This window comes from Trachemys scripta, chromosome 14, assembly GCF_013100865.1.
Source record: "Trachemys scripta elegans isolate TJP31775 chromosome 14, CAS_Tse_1.0, whole genome shotgun sequence".
Classification (NCBI taxonomy): Eukaryota; Metazoa; Chordata; order Testudines; family Emydidae; genus Trachemys; species Trachemys scripta.
Genome location: NC_048311.1, coordinates 16,142,999 through 16,161,051, shown reverse-complemented (window position 1 = coordinate 16,161,051; position 18,053 = coordinate 16,142,999). Strand labels below are relative to the sequence as shown.

General features: G+C 39.5%; 1 protein-coding gene across 3 annotated transcripts in view; it reads left to right on the top strand.

Annotated features, from left to right (window-relative positions):
• Positions 1-3,032: 3,032 nt before the first annotated feature.
• LOC117887364 overlaps positions 3,033-18,053 on the top strand; it is a 32,188-nt gene continuing 17,167 nt past the window's right edge. The window contains exons 1-9 of one of the 3 annotated variants that reach the window (XM_034789908.1): positions 3,050-3,596; positions 4,165-4,202; positions 4,294-4,427; positions 7,375-7,491; positions 8,416-8,541; positions 11,798-11,880; positions 14,670-14,872; positions 14,966-15,091; positions 15,415-15,537. In XM_034789908.1, coding sequence (XP_034645799.1) covers positions 14,676-14,872; positions 14,966-15,091; positions 15,415-15,537 — 446 coding nt within the window. In that variant the 5' untranslated portion in view covers positions 3,050-3,596; positions 4,165-4,202; positions 4,294-4,427; ... (2 more) ...; positions 11,798-11,880; positions 14,670-14,675. Of the gene's footprint in view, positions 3,597-4,164; positions 4,203-4,293; positions 4,428-7,374; positions 7,492-8,041; positions 8,158-8,415; positions 8,542-11,797; positions 12,009-14,669; positions 14,873-14,965; positions 15,092-15,414; positions 15,538-18,053 lie in introns of those variants that run through there. The other 2 variants (XR_004648170.1, XM_034789909.1) reach the window with 2 other exon arrangements.

Genomic DNA, 18,053 nt, shown 5'->3' with positions numbered 1-18,053 from the left:
GGAAATCTAGGACTCCGCTCCACATGCGTCTCCCTGGAGCGCCCCTGCCTCCCTCTTTCGCCCTGACTTGGAAGCCTCAGTCTTCTCTGGGGTATTTATAGCTTAGGGCCCAAGCTCCACCCTGTGCTTGCTTCGGCAGCACATATACTAAAATTGGAACGCTGTACGTGGCGGCAAAAGGGTGCTACGGGATCCAGGCTTTCTTCTTCAGCTTTTACTTGTGCCATATTTCCAACATGAATGAGTAGTTTATTACCAATGTCAATTTTTTATTGTTTTTTCTTAGACCTGCACCGCCTGGATCTCAGGGAGTTGGTGGGTAAGATCCCATGGGAAGCAAGTCTAAGGGAAAAAACAATTGAAGACAGTTGGCAGTTTTTCAGAGAGACATTATTAAGGGCACAAGAGCAAACTATCCGACTGCATAGGAAAGATAGAAAATATGGCAAGAGACCATCCTGGCTTACCCAGGAGATCTTCAATGATCTAAAAATCAAAAAAGAGTCATACAAAAAGTGGAAACTAGCTCAAATTACAAAGGATAAATATAAACAAATAACATAAGTATGTAGGGACAAAATTAGAAAGGTCAAGGCACAAAACGAGATCAAACTAGCTAGCGACATAAAGGGTAACAAGAAAACATTCTACAAATACATTTGAAACAAGAGGAAGATAAAGGACAGGGTAGGCCCTTTACTCAATGAGGGGGGAAAAACAATAACAGAAAATGTGGAAATGACAGAGGTGCTTAACGACTACTTTGTTTCGGTTTTCACCAAAAAAGGTTGGTGGCGATTGGATGTCTAACATAGTGAATGCCAGTGAAACTGAGGTAGGATCATAGGCTAAAATAGGGAAAGAACAAGTTAAAAATTACGTAGACAAGTTAGATGTCTTCTAGTGACCAGGGCCTGATGAAATGCATCCTAGAATACACAAGGAGCTGACTGAGGAGATATCTGAGCCATTAGCGGTTATCTTTGAAAAGTCAAGGAAGATGGGAGAGATTCCAGAAGACTGGAAAAGAGCAAATATAGTGCCAATCTATAAAAAGGGAAATAAGTACAACCCAGGAAATTGTAGACCAGTCAGCTTAACTTCTGTATCCGGAAAGATAATGGAGCAAATAACTCAGAAATCAATTTGCAAACATCTAGAAGATAATAAGGTGATAAGTAACAGTCAGCATGGATTTGTTAAGAAGAAATCATGTCAAACCAACCTGATAGCTTTCTTTGACAGGGTAACAAGCCTTGTGGATAGGGGCCAAGCGGTAGTGTCATATCTTGACTTTAGTAAATCTTTTGATACTGTCTCATAAACAAACCAGGAAAATGCAACCTAGATGGAGCTACTATAAGGTGGATGCATAACTGGTTGGAAAACAGTTCCAAGAGAGTAGTTATCAGTGGTTCACAGTCATGCTGGAAGGGCATAGCGAGTGGGGTCCCGCAGGGATTAGTTTGGGGTCTGGTTCTGTTCAATATCTTCATCAGTGATTTAGATAATGGCATAGAGTACACTTATAAAGTTTGTGGATGATACCAAGCTGGGAGGGGTTGCAAGTGCTTTGGAAGATAGGATTATAATTCAAAATGATCTGGACAAACTGGAGGAATGGTCTGATGAAATTCAATAAGGACAAATGCGAAGTACTCCACTTAGGAAGGAACAATCAGTTGCACACATATAAAACGGGATATGACTGCCTAGGAAGGAGTAGTGCGGAAAGGGATCTGTGGGTTATAGTGGACCACAAACTAAATGTGAGTCAACAGTGTAACACTGTTGCAAAAAAAGCAAATGTCATTCTGGGATATATTAGCAGGAGTGTTGTAAGCAAGACACACAAAGTAATTCTTCTGCTCTGCTCTACTCTGCACTGTTTAGGGCTCAACTGAAGTATTGTGTCCAGTCTGGGCACCACATTTCAGGAGAGATGTGGACAAATTGGAGAAAGTCCGAGAAGAGCAACAAAAATGATTGAAGGTCTAGAAAACATGACCTATGAGGCAAGATTGAAAAAATTGGGTTTGTTTAGTCTGGAGAAAAGAAGACTTAGAGGGGACATAGAATATTATAGTTGGAAGAGACCTCAGGAGGTCATTTAGTCCAATCCCCTGCTCAAAGCAGGACCAACACCAGGGCTTTGTCAAGCCGGGCCTTAAAAACCTCTAAGGATGGAGATTCCAGCACCTCCCTAGGTGCTTCACCCCCTCCTAGTGAAATAGTGTTTCCTAATATCCAGACTAGACCTCCCCCACTGCAACTTGAGACCATTGCTTCTTGTTCTGTCATCTGCCATCACTGAGAACAAGCTAGCTGCATCCTCTTTGGAACCCCCCTTCAGGTAGTTGAAGGCTGCTAGCAAATCCCCCCTCACTCGTCTCTTCTGCAGACTAAATAACCCCAGTTCCCTCAGCTTCTGTACAGTTTTCAAGTACATAAAAGGTTGTTACAAGGAGGGAGGGAGAAAAATTGTTCTTCTTAACCTCTGAAGATAGGACAAGAAGCAATGGGCTTAAATTGCAGCACAGGAGGTTTAGGTTGGACATTAGGAAAAACTTCCCAACTGTCAGGGTGGTTAAGCACAGGAATAAATTGCCTAGGGAGGTTGTGGAATCTCCATCATTGGAGATTTTTAAGAGCAGGTTAGACAAACACCTCTCAGGAATGGTCTAGAATGATAATACTTAGTCCTGCCATGAGTGTAGGGGACTGAACTAGATGACCTCTCGAGGTCCCTTCCAGTTCTATGATTCTATGTCTCTGTATCTATTCATTTTGTTTGCCAACATTCTGAAACAGGATTTTGTTCATTACTCTTGAACAAAACAAGTAATCTCAGTGTCCACAAATTGTCAGTTGGAATCAGTAATGTGTGACAACAATCTTGAATTATGTATTGTATTTTTATATTGTTGTTGTTATTATTTATTATTATTATTATTATTATTATTTGTATTTTTTATTACCAAACACTTTGGGCAACAATCAGTAGGTTGAAAACCAAAAGTTTTTTGTATAAACTTTTCTGTGAACAATTACCAAATCTTGGCCTAGCTCTAGCAACATTGGCATAGGGTCTGCTATTGTTTGTAAAATCATTCTTTATAATTAAATATGAAATAAATTGATGAGCCTGATTCATGCTCTAGCAAGACAGTATGTTGCTAAAGCAGAACTGTAAAAATCTAACTGTTCAACGTATTAATGCTAAACACTTAATTTGGAGCTTTTGGTCGGGAGTACAAGATTTAATATTGCAAAGAATTTGTGAAGTGATTAGTTAAGGTCTTTATTTTGAACATGTGAAGCACTATGTAAGCACTAAGCATGGTGTATTAATTATGATTGTTACTTTTGCTGACTTTCTTTCTCTTTAATATTTAAAAGCCAACAATGCTGAGAAAAAGATGCGCAAGACCCACAATATTAACTTCTTCAGAAAAGAAAACCAGGAGACAAATTATTGATAAAACGGTGGTGTACACAAGGATATACTTGGGGAATCAAATTGGCCGATGGCTGACCTTAAGGGAAAAACTGGATTTCAAAAGTGACACAGACCTTGCAGGATTTTTGCTGGATCTGTAAGTAAAATAGTACCTCACTTGCATGAATATGAAACTAATTACTTTTTTTTTTTTTGTATTATGATTATTATTTTGCATATTAGATAGAAGTGGTAGAAGGTTCCCAGGATGGGGGCAGGAGAATCCAGGAGGGCTTTGCCTTTGATGTTCCCCTCAAAATCAAACTCCATCATAGTACCATTTTGGAATCTGGGAATGACCATATTGGAGGAGACCAGCTGTCTATATAGTTTAGTAGTGGTCAGTATCAGCTACATTAGAGGAAGGTTCCAAAAAGCCCTGCAGTCCCAGTTATGGAATAGTTTTACTCCAGGTAGATTGTCTTCTTAACTCCCCAGAGGTTGACTTATGCCCTGAAGCTTTCCAGAACTCTTGATTTTATTTTTAAAATTTTCCGTATACCTCTAGATATTATATCTATAGATATATCAGGTTAAATATATAAAATTCTCTTTTTGAATCTTGTTATATTTCTGGCCTCAATTATATCTTTTGTCATCAAGTTTGATAGGCAAATAGTGTGTTGTGTTAAATTTTAATCGATTCTGTATTTGTCACCTTTCAGTTTCAGGGAGCGACCCCTTGTTTTTGTAAAATGAGAGGGTGAGTAGCAGTGCCTGATCTACTTTCTCAGAACTGTTCATTAGTTCGTACACCTTTACTGCATCTCTTCCTTATTTACCTCCTTTCTAAGGTGTGTGTCTTTTTAGTGTCCTCTTATGAAGATAGTCCATGGCTGTAATTCTTGTTGTCCATCTCTGAATCCCCTCTTTATTTCTACTACAACTTTTTGCCCTGGGATGACCAGAACTAAACAGAGTATTCTAGGTAAGATTGTACCATTACTTAATAGCTATATATAATTTTAATTATTCTCCATCTTATTTCTTATGCATCCTAATAATTGTCCTTTTCTGACTGCTGCTGCGCAACAGGCCTCCATTGAGGTGTCCATACTGATGCACAGTTTTTTTTCTTGAGCTAGCAGATAAGTTTAAATACACTGAGTTCTAAATTATTCCCTCCAATGGACATTATTTTGCATTTGTCAACACTGAATTCTGTCTGCCATTGTGTTGCTTATTCAACTAACTTGATTAGGTCTCTTTGCAGGTTTGAATAGTCTTTAGTCTTCACTAACCCAAGTAATGTTCTCTCATCTGTAAATTCAGCCATGTCATTACTCACTGCCTTTTTTCCAGATCACTAACAAACACTAGTCCTTGCTGTACTCAACGGTTAACCTTGTGCCATGTTGAAAATTAGGATTCTTCTTTGAGTTATTGTACACATGGATTCCATTCTTGCTGTGCATATGCCCAGGTACACAATATCATATTCTTTTGGCTAGCAGTGTCTGTTGAGGCTGTACCAACTCACTAGATGTCCTTGTGCCTCCTCACTAAGGATATAAAGGGCAGAGTGAGTCCAACTAGCCCTCAGTTCCTTCTTACTGCCCATGTCGCAAAAGACTGAACCCCTGCAGTTTCCACTTGCATCTCTGCCCACTGCACTAGTATAGTGTGTGTGTATTTTTAGGATAGTTAATTATTTTATTATATAGTTAGAGTTAGTCTTTTGCCAATTGGCACAAGAAAACCTTTTTAATTAAATACTTAAGGGCACCCCTATCTTCCTTAGTTTTTCAGACCAATGGTCAAACCCTGCATCCGGATGGTAGAAACCCACCAAAAGAATCTGTTCAGCTGAAGTTCAGAACATTGTGCTCCAAAGCCGAAAAGCCTCAGCTAGACTAACTTAAAAAACCTAGTGGGAGAGGTTTGCTTTTTGAGCCTCTCAGCACCAGCTTTCTGTCCTTAGAATTGCTCAGCAATATTGGATTGTTTATTAGTCCTGAAACAATCTGGGCTTCCTGTCAGTACCATAAAGGTCTGTCTAGCAGCAACACAGTGGTAAGGTTCCTTCAGGGCTTTACTCATGTTTTTTTCCCCATCCCTCTTGGGACCTCAGTATAATATTGGCAGGGTTGGTGAGTTCCCTGCTTTGAGGCCTTAGTAACCTGTTCCCTCTACCATTTATCTATAAAGTCTGCCTTTTTAGTGGCTGTTATATCATCAGCTCACAGGGTTGGAGAGATTCAGGCCCTCATGGCAGATCCACCTTATATAGTGTTTTATAAGGACAGAATCAATCTCAGGCCTCATCCCATGTTCCTACTTAAATTTGTTTTGGAATTCCATGTAAAACAATTCATTCATCTCCCAATTTTCTTTTGCAAGCCTCACTCAGCCCCAAGGGAAACTAAACTTCACACACTTGATGTAGTAAGTTAATTACATGCGTCTGATGAAGTGGGCATTCACCCACGAAAGCTTATGCTCCAATACATCTGTTAGTCTTTAAGGTACCACAGGACTCTTTGTTGCTTTTTAAGTTAACTGTGTGTATTGTCAGGACAAAACCATTCAGAAACATACCTCAACTGTTAGGGGCCTTTGAAAAGGTGACTGAAATATCAGGTTAAATATCTTCTTAGAAATTATCTAAGTGGGTCTCCAGCTGTATAAGGACATGTTATGATTTAGGCAGATTAGTTCCATTACACCCAGCCATGTTAGAGCTCATTGCACCAGAGCTTAGGCAGCCTCTAATGCATGCTTGAAGATCATCTTTATTTCTGAAATCTTCTAGGGCAGCTACATGTTGCTCGACCCACACTTTTACAGGATGCTTCTCTTTGGTAGAGGCTTCCGGATTGTACCCTTGCTTTGGTAGTGCTGTTCTGCAGTCATTGTTTAAGTTGGACTCCTACACGTCTCCAAGCAAAGAGAAGCTAGTTAGTCATAAATAGTGGAATCTTGTTCAGTCACTTGAACAAGAAAGAAGTTACTTACCTTACACTAACTTCAAGAGGTTGTCCACATAGATTCCATGATCCACCCTCCTTCCCTGCTACCACAAAGTCCTGCTCCTCTGGAATTCGGTATTGGCAAAGAAACTGAGGGATGGTTGGGCCCTTGAGTGGGTGGGGTATGAGGGCATCTAGGGTGCAGACATAGCCCAAATAGACATGGCTGGCCAAAGAATCGGATCTTACATGCATGCAGTCCATGTGTGCCAAGAGTGGAATCCATGTGGACAACATATCTCAAAGAACCACAGTTATCTAAAGTAAGGCATCTCATGATTGGCTAGTTCTTTTTTTTTCTTTTTTTTTTTTGCTTTTATCTCTTTATGCTGGGGATCTGGTTGCACTCAGCAGAGTCTGTGAAGAAGAGGGGTGGAGAAGGATGGCTTTTGTTGAATGGAAGGCTGAACAGGGACAGATGGTGAAGGGGAGGAAGTAAAAGTAAGGAATTAACCATGACTAAGTAGAAAGATAGTTGGAGGTAGCTTGTTTTTCTTATTTTTTTAAAGGAGCTGATTAGACATGTATGCAGTGTAGTTGTAGCTGTGTGAGTGTCAGGATACTTGAGAGAGCAAGTGGGTGAGATAATATCTTTTATTGGACTAACTTCTATTGGTGAGAGAGGCAAGCGTTCAAGCCACACAGAGCTCTCTGTGTGACTCAAAAGCTTGCATCTCTCACCAATAGAAGTTGGTCCAACAAAAGATATTACCTCACCTTAGACATGTGATAGTCATCACTCTGACCACTCTGCTTGCTTGATTGTATTTTTTTACCTCCACCCTGCATCTTTATGTTTTCAGACAGTAAGATCTTGGGATGTGGACTGTGATCTGATGGCTGTGCAGTGTCTACCGTGTTTTGGGTGCTATTTGAATATAACTACTGTCCTTTTAATTCTTGTAGCTATGACAATGATGATCCATTACCTAAAGAAGCAGTAGTCTCCTTACCTGAAGATATGAGAATCGTAACTGCGAAAGAAGAAAGAGATTTACATGACTCCTCTTCAGCTGTTGGAATGTTAGTGATACTACTTTATTTTATGCAATTGATACTCATAAAGATAAGATGTAGAATACAAGTCTTCTAGCCTTCTCTTAAGTTAATTTTGCTTTATTGTCTCATATCAGATTTATGGCATTTTATGCTCTGGAGTATCCTAATAAGGAGAACTTGTTCTTTTAAAAGGTGTCCCTTTTCTGATGGTGTCCGCACCAAATCCATTGATCTGCCTGTCAGAGTCCATTTCTTAAATATTGTGTTTTATTCTCCAGGGCTTTAAAAACTCTGTTTAATGTAAAACATCTGCCTGAATGAATGGGTGGAATTGAGCCCATGGTGCTGTTGGCTCTATCAGAGACGGAGAGGCTGGGAGCAAGTGCCACTATTTCTCTTTCAGGATGTGAGGGAGAGACAAGAAGAGGAGTAGTTAAAGCCAGTGATGTTTTTTCCATATGCTGGGGTGGGGGAATGAGGGAGTAGAGTGCACTCTGAGCCACTGCTGTTTTCATAGAACTAGAGATGGGGAGAGCAGGGTGCAGAACAGTCTCTGAACTGCCTCTACTTTAAGAGAAGGGGACGGCGTGAGTAGCAGAGGGCCCACAAGGAAAGCAGGATCTGGGAGGCCAAAGGCTATCCGTATTTCCAGGAGAGGAGCAGAGGCAGCAGCAGAGAAGCAGAGCATAGGTTGGTGAGTGGGATGGGGTAATGATCATGTATTTCATTGGGTGGCTTGAAGATGGGTTAATAGACATAAAATATGCATGATTTTGGCAGGGCATTTGGCAACCCGAGTATCTCACCTGACCTAGCAGCTTGAGTTAATGGTTGAGTAGGCGTTGTGAGGAAATCCTTCAAGCCATGGGACTTTCAAAGACAACAATTATAAAACTAACTTTAAGCTTTCTTAAATATTTTACTAATATCAAACCTTCTGTAATATAGATGTGACAGTGAGGACCGACTGACTGCAGAATCAGCCTGTTCTTTACCACAAAGTAGGGGAATCAGAACCGTGAAAGAAGAGAGGCATTTGCAGGATGACTCCTCTTCAGTACAGAGTCATGAAAAGTTAGTGATACATTTTTTTCCCTACCTTTTAAAATTTTCGATAAAGTAAAAATATTTTTAAAATATTTGCTGGTATCCAAAATAACTGAAAGGGCAAGGTTTCATTATCTCCTAGTTATATAGTTATAATCAATGTTCTAAAAAGGAAACAAGAGTTAACTTGAATATTGAGACACCTGCTCTTCTTGGATTCTCACAAGACCATTGTTTTTCAGTCTGGTACCTTGCAATTTATCGAAAGCAAGAAGTAGCTAATTTTATTTCTCTGTTTTATTGCATGGTGTTGCTTCCTTAAACCACTGGAGACTGGGTTTTATATTAAATATTTTTTCTCTGTTAGAAATGCATTTTACTTCTCCAATTTAAATTGAAATTGAAATCTGACTTCCCTAGTAATCCACATGGAGTTTGCTTTATTAGCTGAAAATTTCCAGCCAATAGTGCAACAGCTTTTATATGGCTCATGTCAAAAAGCAGCTATGGTGAAATCAAACTGGAAAGAACCTGAAGCAATTGTATATAATCTTTTCACTCAATGTTTCCAGAGATGCTTTGTTGTGTCTTTTAAAACTTGTTACATACTCAAAAGTAGACTTCTTTCCTGGTCCAGAGTCAGTGAAATCATGAGAAATTGCATATTTTCTCTTTCTGTCATATCCTTGAGGTCCCACATCAACACTGCTATCCTTTAAGTCAATGAGCACATTAGTGCTGCTTCTCATTTAGCCAAAATGATTAAAATAGAATCATGTGAGGTGCTATGGAGCCTGCAATCATTGAATGTGTTCCCTCCTCACAGTATGCCCTATTATTTCTGGTCTGTATAGTAAAACGTTGGTTTAAAAATTAAAACTAAGTTTCTCTCATGCAGCAATGCAGAACACAACAGTCAGGACAATGCAAATGATGCTGCTTATTTCAAAAGTTTAAAATGAATGGATTAAACATAATTAAATTTTCAGTTATATATAAACAAGTATATATGTATTTATTCCTGAAAGCATGCTAGACCTTTCACAAAAGAAAGAAGTCACTCTCCTTGCTTCAAGGAGCTTAGTTTGTGACAATTAGACAGATCTAACAAGTGAGAGCAAAAATGTTAGGGACTGGGAGGGAAAGCAGGATGAGGGTTACTAAAGTAAGGTTAATTGGCTACATAGATTTTTAGAGTTAGATGCCTTGATATTTCCATTCTGTATTTGCATTTATACACACAGGAAGTTAAGGATCAGGAGGTTGACAGGGATACTTTGTGCAGCAGAGCTATGAAGCAAAGCAAAGCAAAATCTATTAATGATTAACAGATTTAAGACAGGTAACAATGAAGAGTCAGTTGTGTTGAGTTCTGGGATTTTTAGTGTGATATTGACATCGGAAGGACAGAGTGGATTTAGAAGAGTGCAGGTACAGTGAAGTACTCCTATTGGAGTAGCTGCTGTTGTTAGCCAATATTGTCTTTTGAAATTCCTCCCTGGATGGCTGTTGGTGTGGGCCATAGTTGGGGGGGAATGTTGCTGCATCTATTGTGCTCAGTTGGATTCCTCTGTCTCTGGGGTGAGGAGAAGTGAGCATCCAAACTCTTGCCTTCCCACCAGTGCTGTGCATAGAGTGGTTGCTGCTGTAAACCATTCAGAGCTGTTGGCCTTGTAAATCCAATTCTGAATGGCAGCTGCTGCTGTATTTATAATGTACGCATATAGAGGTGGCATGTGTGTATACACACACTAAGTATTTTAAAGGGCTTGACTCAGTTATTTCAGTGACAAAATGTAAGGATACATGACATGCACACACAACAAAAAGTTGTAAAATCAATATTAATAAAAGTGAATAAATAGACTGGGAAGATTTAAGTCCAAACAACTGTTTTAATTGAAACAGTACCTTGCTGTGTTTGCAACCCAGACACTGAAGCTTTGCACAAGGACACAAGAGCTGGAAATTCAAACTAGCTAATCTATTTGGTTGGGTATGCTGAGTGAACTACACAAAATAAACTGCATAAATAACATTTAAAAATAATGTGGTCTTTTAAATCTTCAAGTTTTAGTAATGTAAGTGGTTCTCAGTAACACAGATGAAGAAACTTGGTATCTTTAAAAATATTATTTTGAATCTGATGTTGGTCCTTTAACATTGGCTATTACAAACTGAAATGTTCTCTGCACCTCTTTTTCTTGACTTCAGAAATATGTTTTGGAGAGATCGGGTGGGAGGGAGGGAAGGACTTCGGTCATTTTAAGATCAGCAACAATTTAAAGGTGCACAGAGCAATTTTGCTGGCCTACACAATTCATTCCATATTAAATGTGAAGCTTGCTTAAACAAACACATTAAATGTATTTGTTCAGGGGCACCTACAGAAATGAGTGTGAAACTTTTTCTTTAACAGCCATAGTCTTTTAACATACATGTGACAGTTATAACCAGATATATAAGGTAACTGTGAAAGAGATGGAATGGCCAGACACCACTTACTAACATTCTGTCCTGTACTGATGATGTCTTTTTAAGTGTGTGTGATGACACTGAATGTGTGCACTGCAATGGAGAACTCTACAATCCCTTAAGATAACTATCAGTTTTAAAGCATATGTGGTTCTGCTAGTTCATGAAGTCCCTATTGAAAATATTTTCAATGTATTTAGGGCCACATTCTGTTGCAGTCAAGTCCTCTAGTTTTGAGATTGAGTGAATGTTGGATAGTCAATCCAGCAAACGTTGTGCAGACCAGTGGTATTGCTGTGTGCAGTTCATTTTGCTCATCTTGCATTTAATTTGTATCCATTTGTGTCCACTTTTAATTATTCTTTTAAAATGTTATAACATCAGTCTAAAATACTATGGTGCTCATGGAGGTAACAATATCATTTTGCCAGTCGACTTGGTTGATCTCTTACTGCACTTCCACCAAACCTAGTCACATCTTGACAGTAGAGACCAAGAAAAGCTCCAGTAGGTATGATTGTCCATTTCTTTCTTTAGGTTCAGTAATCCATAAGAATTGATAATTAAGTTGTTACATACTTTAGTGATCTTTCTAAAAATGTACTTTTAATACGTGCACGGGACACTAGAGAGCCTAAGAAATTAGTGTAATTGCATCGTGTCCAGTCTCCTGGATATACAGTAATGTATTCCAAGAACATAGGCCTACCTTTTAAATATGAGTTTTCTATTCAAAATTATTATTCCTGAATTGTCTATTTCTGATTTTTTTCTAATGTGATTAATTTGAATATTTCCCTTTTAACAGATAAGTCAGCATTCATACAACGAGGTTGCCTGGTATTCAGGTGAAGATTCTCCTATTGGCTCTGAATCTGACCTTTCAGAAAGGTAAAATTATTTAATACAGAAGGTATTTCCTTTGTGCATAGTATAAATTGGTACTTTGAAGAGCAGTGTATTTTATATTGTTTGTAAAGTATTTACTAAATATTCTTATTAAAGGAATATTAAAATTATATTGTCTCAATGTTTTAATTTCTCTTCTGGTTCCTGGGGCTGGCATCTTGGGATATGAATATTTAGCATTCTTGAGGACTTCCTTTAAATCTAAGCAGCTTCCACTATTCAGTCTTTACTTGTTTGAATGATAACCTTGTAACTACAGTCTTGTTGTTTTCAGAGCCTTTGTAGCAAGTATTTGCCTATTTCATACCCATTTGATCATCTATTGTACGTATCTCTTAGTTTTTAATAGCAGATTTAAGAAACAGTATTGTTCTTCAGGACAGGCTGTGAAGGGTAGGTGAGCTCTAACTTCTTAAACGATTCAGGGTTTTTTTTTTTTTTTTTTGTTAATTGATCTGTTGGACTTCTAAGAACCCAATTCTAACCTTTTAATTCTGGTTTATCAGTTCCATGTCAACTTTGGTCACTAATTCTGGCTTTGAATAGATCAGACTTGCCATCAGTCACCCAACTGAGAAGCTCCTACCCTGTGATTTGTTTTCATTCTTGTTTTAGGTTTAACCTAATTAATAAGGTTGTGAGTAGTCACTGTTTTCATTATGAATTGGCACTTCCCAATTTCCCTTGCAGACAGCCATGCTTATCTCTTAACGTACATCAAATAAGTCTGAATATTTAACATTTAGAGTACAGTGTGAGAACTCTTCTGGCGTAAGACCGAATTAAGTTCTTGTAGATGATGTGATCCAAAGACAGTGCTTGAAAAGTATGTGTGTACATACAGATAACCATGTTTACAGAAGTTCAGCACCAAAAATGCAGCTTCGCTCATTTAGCCCTTAAGTAATAGAAGAAAGCAAACATATAATGGCTTACTTTTCAGGGCAACAGCCACCTTTTTGTTGTGTGTCTGTGCAGTGCTAGCACAATGGGGCCTGGATCCCTATTTGGGCTGTAGGTACTACTGCAGTATCAGTAGCAATAATATTGATTGCAAGAGGCATGTTATACAGAATGGACTTGTTTCCTATCCACATACAAGATATTAGGTAAAACTTATACTGAATATAAATAAAAGAATAATATCTCTAACTTTTAATTAAGTTAACCACTTAAGTTTTATTTTGGAACCAGCAGTGAAATGTATTAATTTTTCAACAAAAATGACCACACTTGCTCATAATTTAGATGGTAGGGTTGGCACCTTATTAGCCAGTGGCACTGCTAAGTTAGAACTTTTTATCACAAAATAGTGTTGTGGACTCTGGGTTTTATGAATCTGATGTGTGCTTATATCGGGAACGCGTTTACCCTCTTCTACAGAGCCTAGTAACCAAGAGGAACAGCCAAAGTGTCTGGTGAGTTCCTTTGTGACCTTTTTTCCAGTCACTGCTGCTAGCCAATGGCATTGAACAGTGTGACAAACGCTGCGGCGTGGGCGAGCAGGTGGATGAATGGCACTAGCCTGGCTGGGGAGATACAGTGATGCGGGGTACTTCAGTTTACATTTCCTATCGCTCTGTCCGCAGCGCTTCTCCGCGGGCTGCCCGGCCCGTAGGACCCCTTGGTCAGGGGCTGCTGCTCGCCCGAAAGGCGAGACGGTCCGCGCGGCGGGGCTCTTCCCCCTCCCCACCCAAAACGTGCGTCATCAGCCTGCGCCAGGACCGGGCGGTCACGTGTCCCGTGTTTATCTCGGTTCGGCGGGTCGCGCGCGCGACCTCGTCGCTCTGGGCCGCGCGCACCTGCTGTTGCTGCTGCCGGCGGCGGCTCCGACGCCGTGACTCCCCGCTGGGAAGCGAGCGAGCGGCCCCACGGGGAGGGGCGCGGCTGGGAGACGGGACCCTGCCCCGCCAGGTGCTCGGAAGGGGAGCGGTGATGGGATTCCGGGGCTGCGGGAGCGGGAGGAGGGCGTGAGGGTGGAGCGGGGCGAGGGGAGCCCCGGGACACAACGCTTCCCGCACGGGCCCGTCCCCGTCCCGCTGGCACTGCCCGGGCTGAGCCGCACCGCAGGGGGTGGGCGCTCAGCTCCCTCCGCTCCCGAGTGAAGCCCTGAAGCTTCCTGCCCTCGCTGTGGGAGCGACGGACGAGGCTAAGGACGGCGCCCGTGCGAGGCGCCTGCATCCCGCGAGGGAGCGAGCCGCACCATGGGAAGAAGAGCTGCAAAATTGGGCAGACGAGGGGGAAAGTGGAGGTTAGGAGTTGCTCCGAGCAGGGGGAAGCTGCAGCAGTAAGGAGAGCCACGAGAAGGGAGAGAAGGCAAACCAAAGGGGAGTGGAGGGTGCCGAATACACAGGGGCTAAAGAAATGTAGCAGTTGATTTTTTTTTCATAGATGGGGGAGATATACAAGAAAGCAATTTTTTTGAAATGAGCTACTACGTGTATGCGTGCATGGATGTTAGTTGATCTTACGGTGTATATTGTGATCTATGTTCAATTATGTATGTGCTCCTCAGAGAGGTGCTGAATCCATGTTTAAAGTCAATAGGAGATAAAGGTGCTAGGCAGCTCTCTGGTCAGGCTCCACGAGAACCTCGGTTCTCGTTGAGCCTGAACTGTGTGTAAGATGATTTAATTGGTATATTTGGTCCTGTGTATGTGTGTAAATATTGCAGTGTTTGAAATCAGCGTTTACAGCGATGACTTAGAACACTGACATCTGCATAATTGCCATGAACTGCATTTTTACTATTATTTCTCCTTATTTGTAAGCTTACAATGTCATTACCGGCAAAGAGATGTGGTAGACCCCCTGTACTGTCCTGCTTGGAAAAGAAAAAGAGGAAGCAAAGTCTCGATAGAAGAAGAGGGAAAACAAGAATCTATGTGGGAAATCATATTGATAGATGGTTGACACTTAAGGAAAAATTGGATTTCAGAAATGATGCAGAAGTTGCAGGATTTTTACTAGATTTGTAAGTAAAATATCACCACATCTTATTACAATTAAATGAACCAAAGACTATTCTCAAATTTAATTTAATACCGAATATATTTTTGTAATACAGATATGACAACTATGACCCATTGTCAAAAGCATCAATATGTTCCCTGCCTGAAGATGTGAGAAGAATTACAGTGAAAGGGGAAAGAGAGTTGCCAGATGACACTTCTTTAATAGCAGCGGATGGAACGTTAGTAACATTCTCTATTTTTACATGATTAGTATAAACAAAATTTAATTTGTGCTTAAAAGATCACAGGAAAGTCTTTTAAATTACAGTTAAGAGAGTTTATGTACAGAAAAATTGGCAGCCCATTTTAATAAAATTGGAAACCTCAGAATGTGCACAAAAGAGGTGCTGGACTTCCCATTATCTATAGATTTTAGAACTTTTAATGATATCTATAGAATTTTAATGATATTTCAAAGTTAAATACATACCTTCAGAATGCTTGAAGAGAATAAATGTAGAAGTAAGCAATATTAATTAATATGCATATTTCTGTGCTACAGGTATGACAATGATGACCAGTTGTCTAAAGAATCTACTTGTTCTGGACCCGAAGATGTAAGAATCATAACTGTGAAAGAAGAGAGGGATTTGCCTGATGACTGTTCAACTGAGACTGATGACACGTTAGTGACACTCTTACTTTTGCATGTTTTATATCTGAATATATTATTTTGCATCAGTTTATTATCACTTTTAATTTTGCTTATTAGAAACCCATACCATTCATGCTCTTATCTCTTATTTAAAAACAAATTGAATGTTTTTGGATGGTCCAGATGAGGGGAAAACCTGAAGTACGTTGTGGGAAAGTTGAAAACCTCAAGGGGCACACACAGCAAACCTGCATCTCTGTTTGCTGCCTTCCATAATTGTATGTAAAGCTCTCTGACATAACAAGAAAATATAGTGTCTCAGGTATTTTACAGTGAAATTGTGAGTAAATTTTGATACTTGTAGCAGAATGCAGCCTGCAGACTAATGCAATTATTGTGTGTGCAGTTAAATTTGCTCAAAAGACAAATGTTTCATTGTTGCCTGTTTTGGAATGATATTACATACAAAGTGACATGTTAACCTATCTAAAATAGTGCTGTGTTCTTCGAGGCAACCACACCATCAGTCGACTCTACTGATTTCTTTTACTGCAATACCAACAGTAACTGAGGCATTCACAGTTGAGATCAAAGGAGCCTCAAATAGGTATGCTTGTCCATTACTCTTTCTTTAGGTTTCAATTATCCACAACAGCGTTACTGAATACTTTAATTTGGTCCATATTTTAGTTACCTAACTTTCTTTAAAAATATATTTTTAATGTGTGCAGGGGACTCTGAGAGCCTAGGACATTACAATGGCATTGCATGGTGTGTCCAAACCCCTCGCTAATATGGTGAAGTACGTAAGGCATGAAGCATGTGTTTGCATGAATCTTAATTTCCACTATTCTTTTTTGTAACTTTTGTAACTTTTCCTACTTTGATTTTGACAGATAAACTAACTGGAATTTCTGGAAGAGAGTCCTCTTGTGATTCAGAAGAATGTTTGGAAAAACTGAGTGAATTGCAAAATCAGTGAAGTGGATAAATTCAAGTACATTCAAGTTGGCATCTTATTCTGACAACAGAACTTCAGTTTGCTTTAGAAAGCAGCAAGGATCTAAGATTGACTTTGTGAGACTGATATATCATGGGTAAGTGAAACTTTCTATGGAATACTTGTTTTATGGCCTTTTAGTATGTCAGAAATATTGTACAAATTGGTTGATCATCGTTAAAATTTCCTCATAGCCTAGTATTAGGTAGCTATACAGTACTTTGGAACAATCTTATAATCTTCATCTATATAAAGATTAATATATGAATTAATATTACTCCAGTGCTTTGAAATGGAAAATGCTGGACAAATGATTGTTAATAAACAGGCCAGGTCACTAGGCACATGCATGCTCAAAGCAAAGAAATGTTAGCTATGTTTAAGAACTAGGAAAGTTAGGTGAAGTCTCTCATTTATGGAACAAGTAGTATTTTAGGTAATTACAAACTACCTAAGAATATTTATTTAATTGGATCACTTGAATGGCTGACCATGGATGTTTTTTGTAGAAAAATACTATCTTTATATCTTAGGTACATATATACCTCTCATTATTTTAGTATCTGATCGCCTCACAATCTTTAATATATGCTTCCTCACAACTTGCCTGTGAGGTGGGCAGTACTGTTATCCTATATTACAGATGCGTAAAACTGAGGCACGGGGAGACCAAGTGAGTTGCCCAGAGAAACACAGTACATCTATGGTAGAACAAGGGACTGAACCTAGATCTCCCAAGTCTGAGGCTAGCCTCCTAACCAATAAAGCAGTGATATCTTAGATGGATATGAGAGCTATTAAGATGTTTCTCTGTCAGCCTCATAGAGGAGAATTCTGTTCACCTTTTGAAAAACGTGATGATGGATATTTTAATGGACAAAGAATATTGGCACTGGCAATCTTTTCCCTGGTTTTAAAGGTCTGAGAATGTACTTCCTAGTGAAGGGTGGGTAGGCAGGCAAGTATTTCCTGCTTCTCTGGGAGTGTAATGCCCTGTTGAGTTTCCTGTCAGCCTTTGAATATGTAGGATATATTTTCATTATATGCAAGTATGAGTGTGGGGTAACATTAATGTAAAGCAGTATCCATATAGTGAGTTCTCATTGTGGGTGCTTAACTACACCATAATAGTTTATTTAACAGTATTACAGCAATTTGTTTTCCAAGCACTCTAATTAGTTAATTTTGGAAGCAAACTATTTGAACACTATCTTTCAGAGATCCCGGGGGGGTAGCTCTGCAGCTCATAGGCCTTCTCAGCAACTTTAATTATTTTATTTTTCTGTCTTGCTTTTGGAATCCCATCCATCCGACTTAATTTTAGCCTTTGGGATGGGGTCTGAGTAATTGGGGGACTATTTTGGAGGAAGGACACTGTGTGAGGGAGTGGAACATTTGGGTTTAAAAGTGCTTGTCAAGCAAAGTAGCTGTTGGTTATTAATGGTAGCAAGGCTTCTGCTACTGGAGGCTGAGAAAAGTTAAAGCAGGAATAGGGAGGAAGAGGTTCCAGTGTCTGAAAGGCCGCTTTGAGCAATAATGTATTACA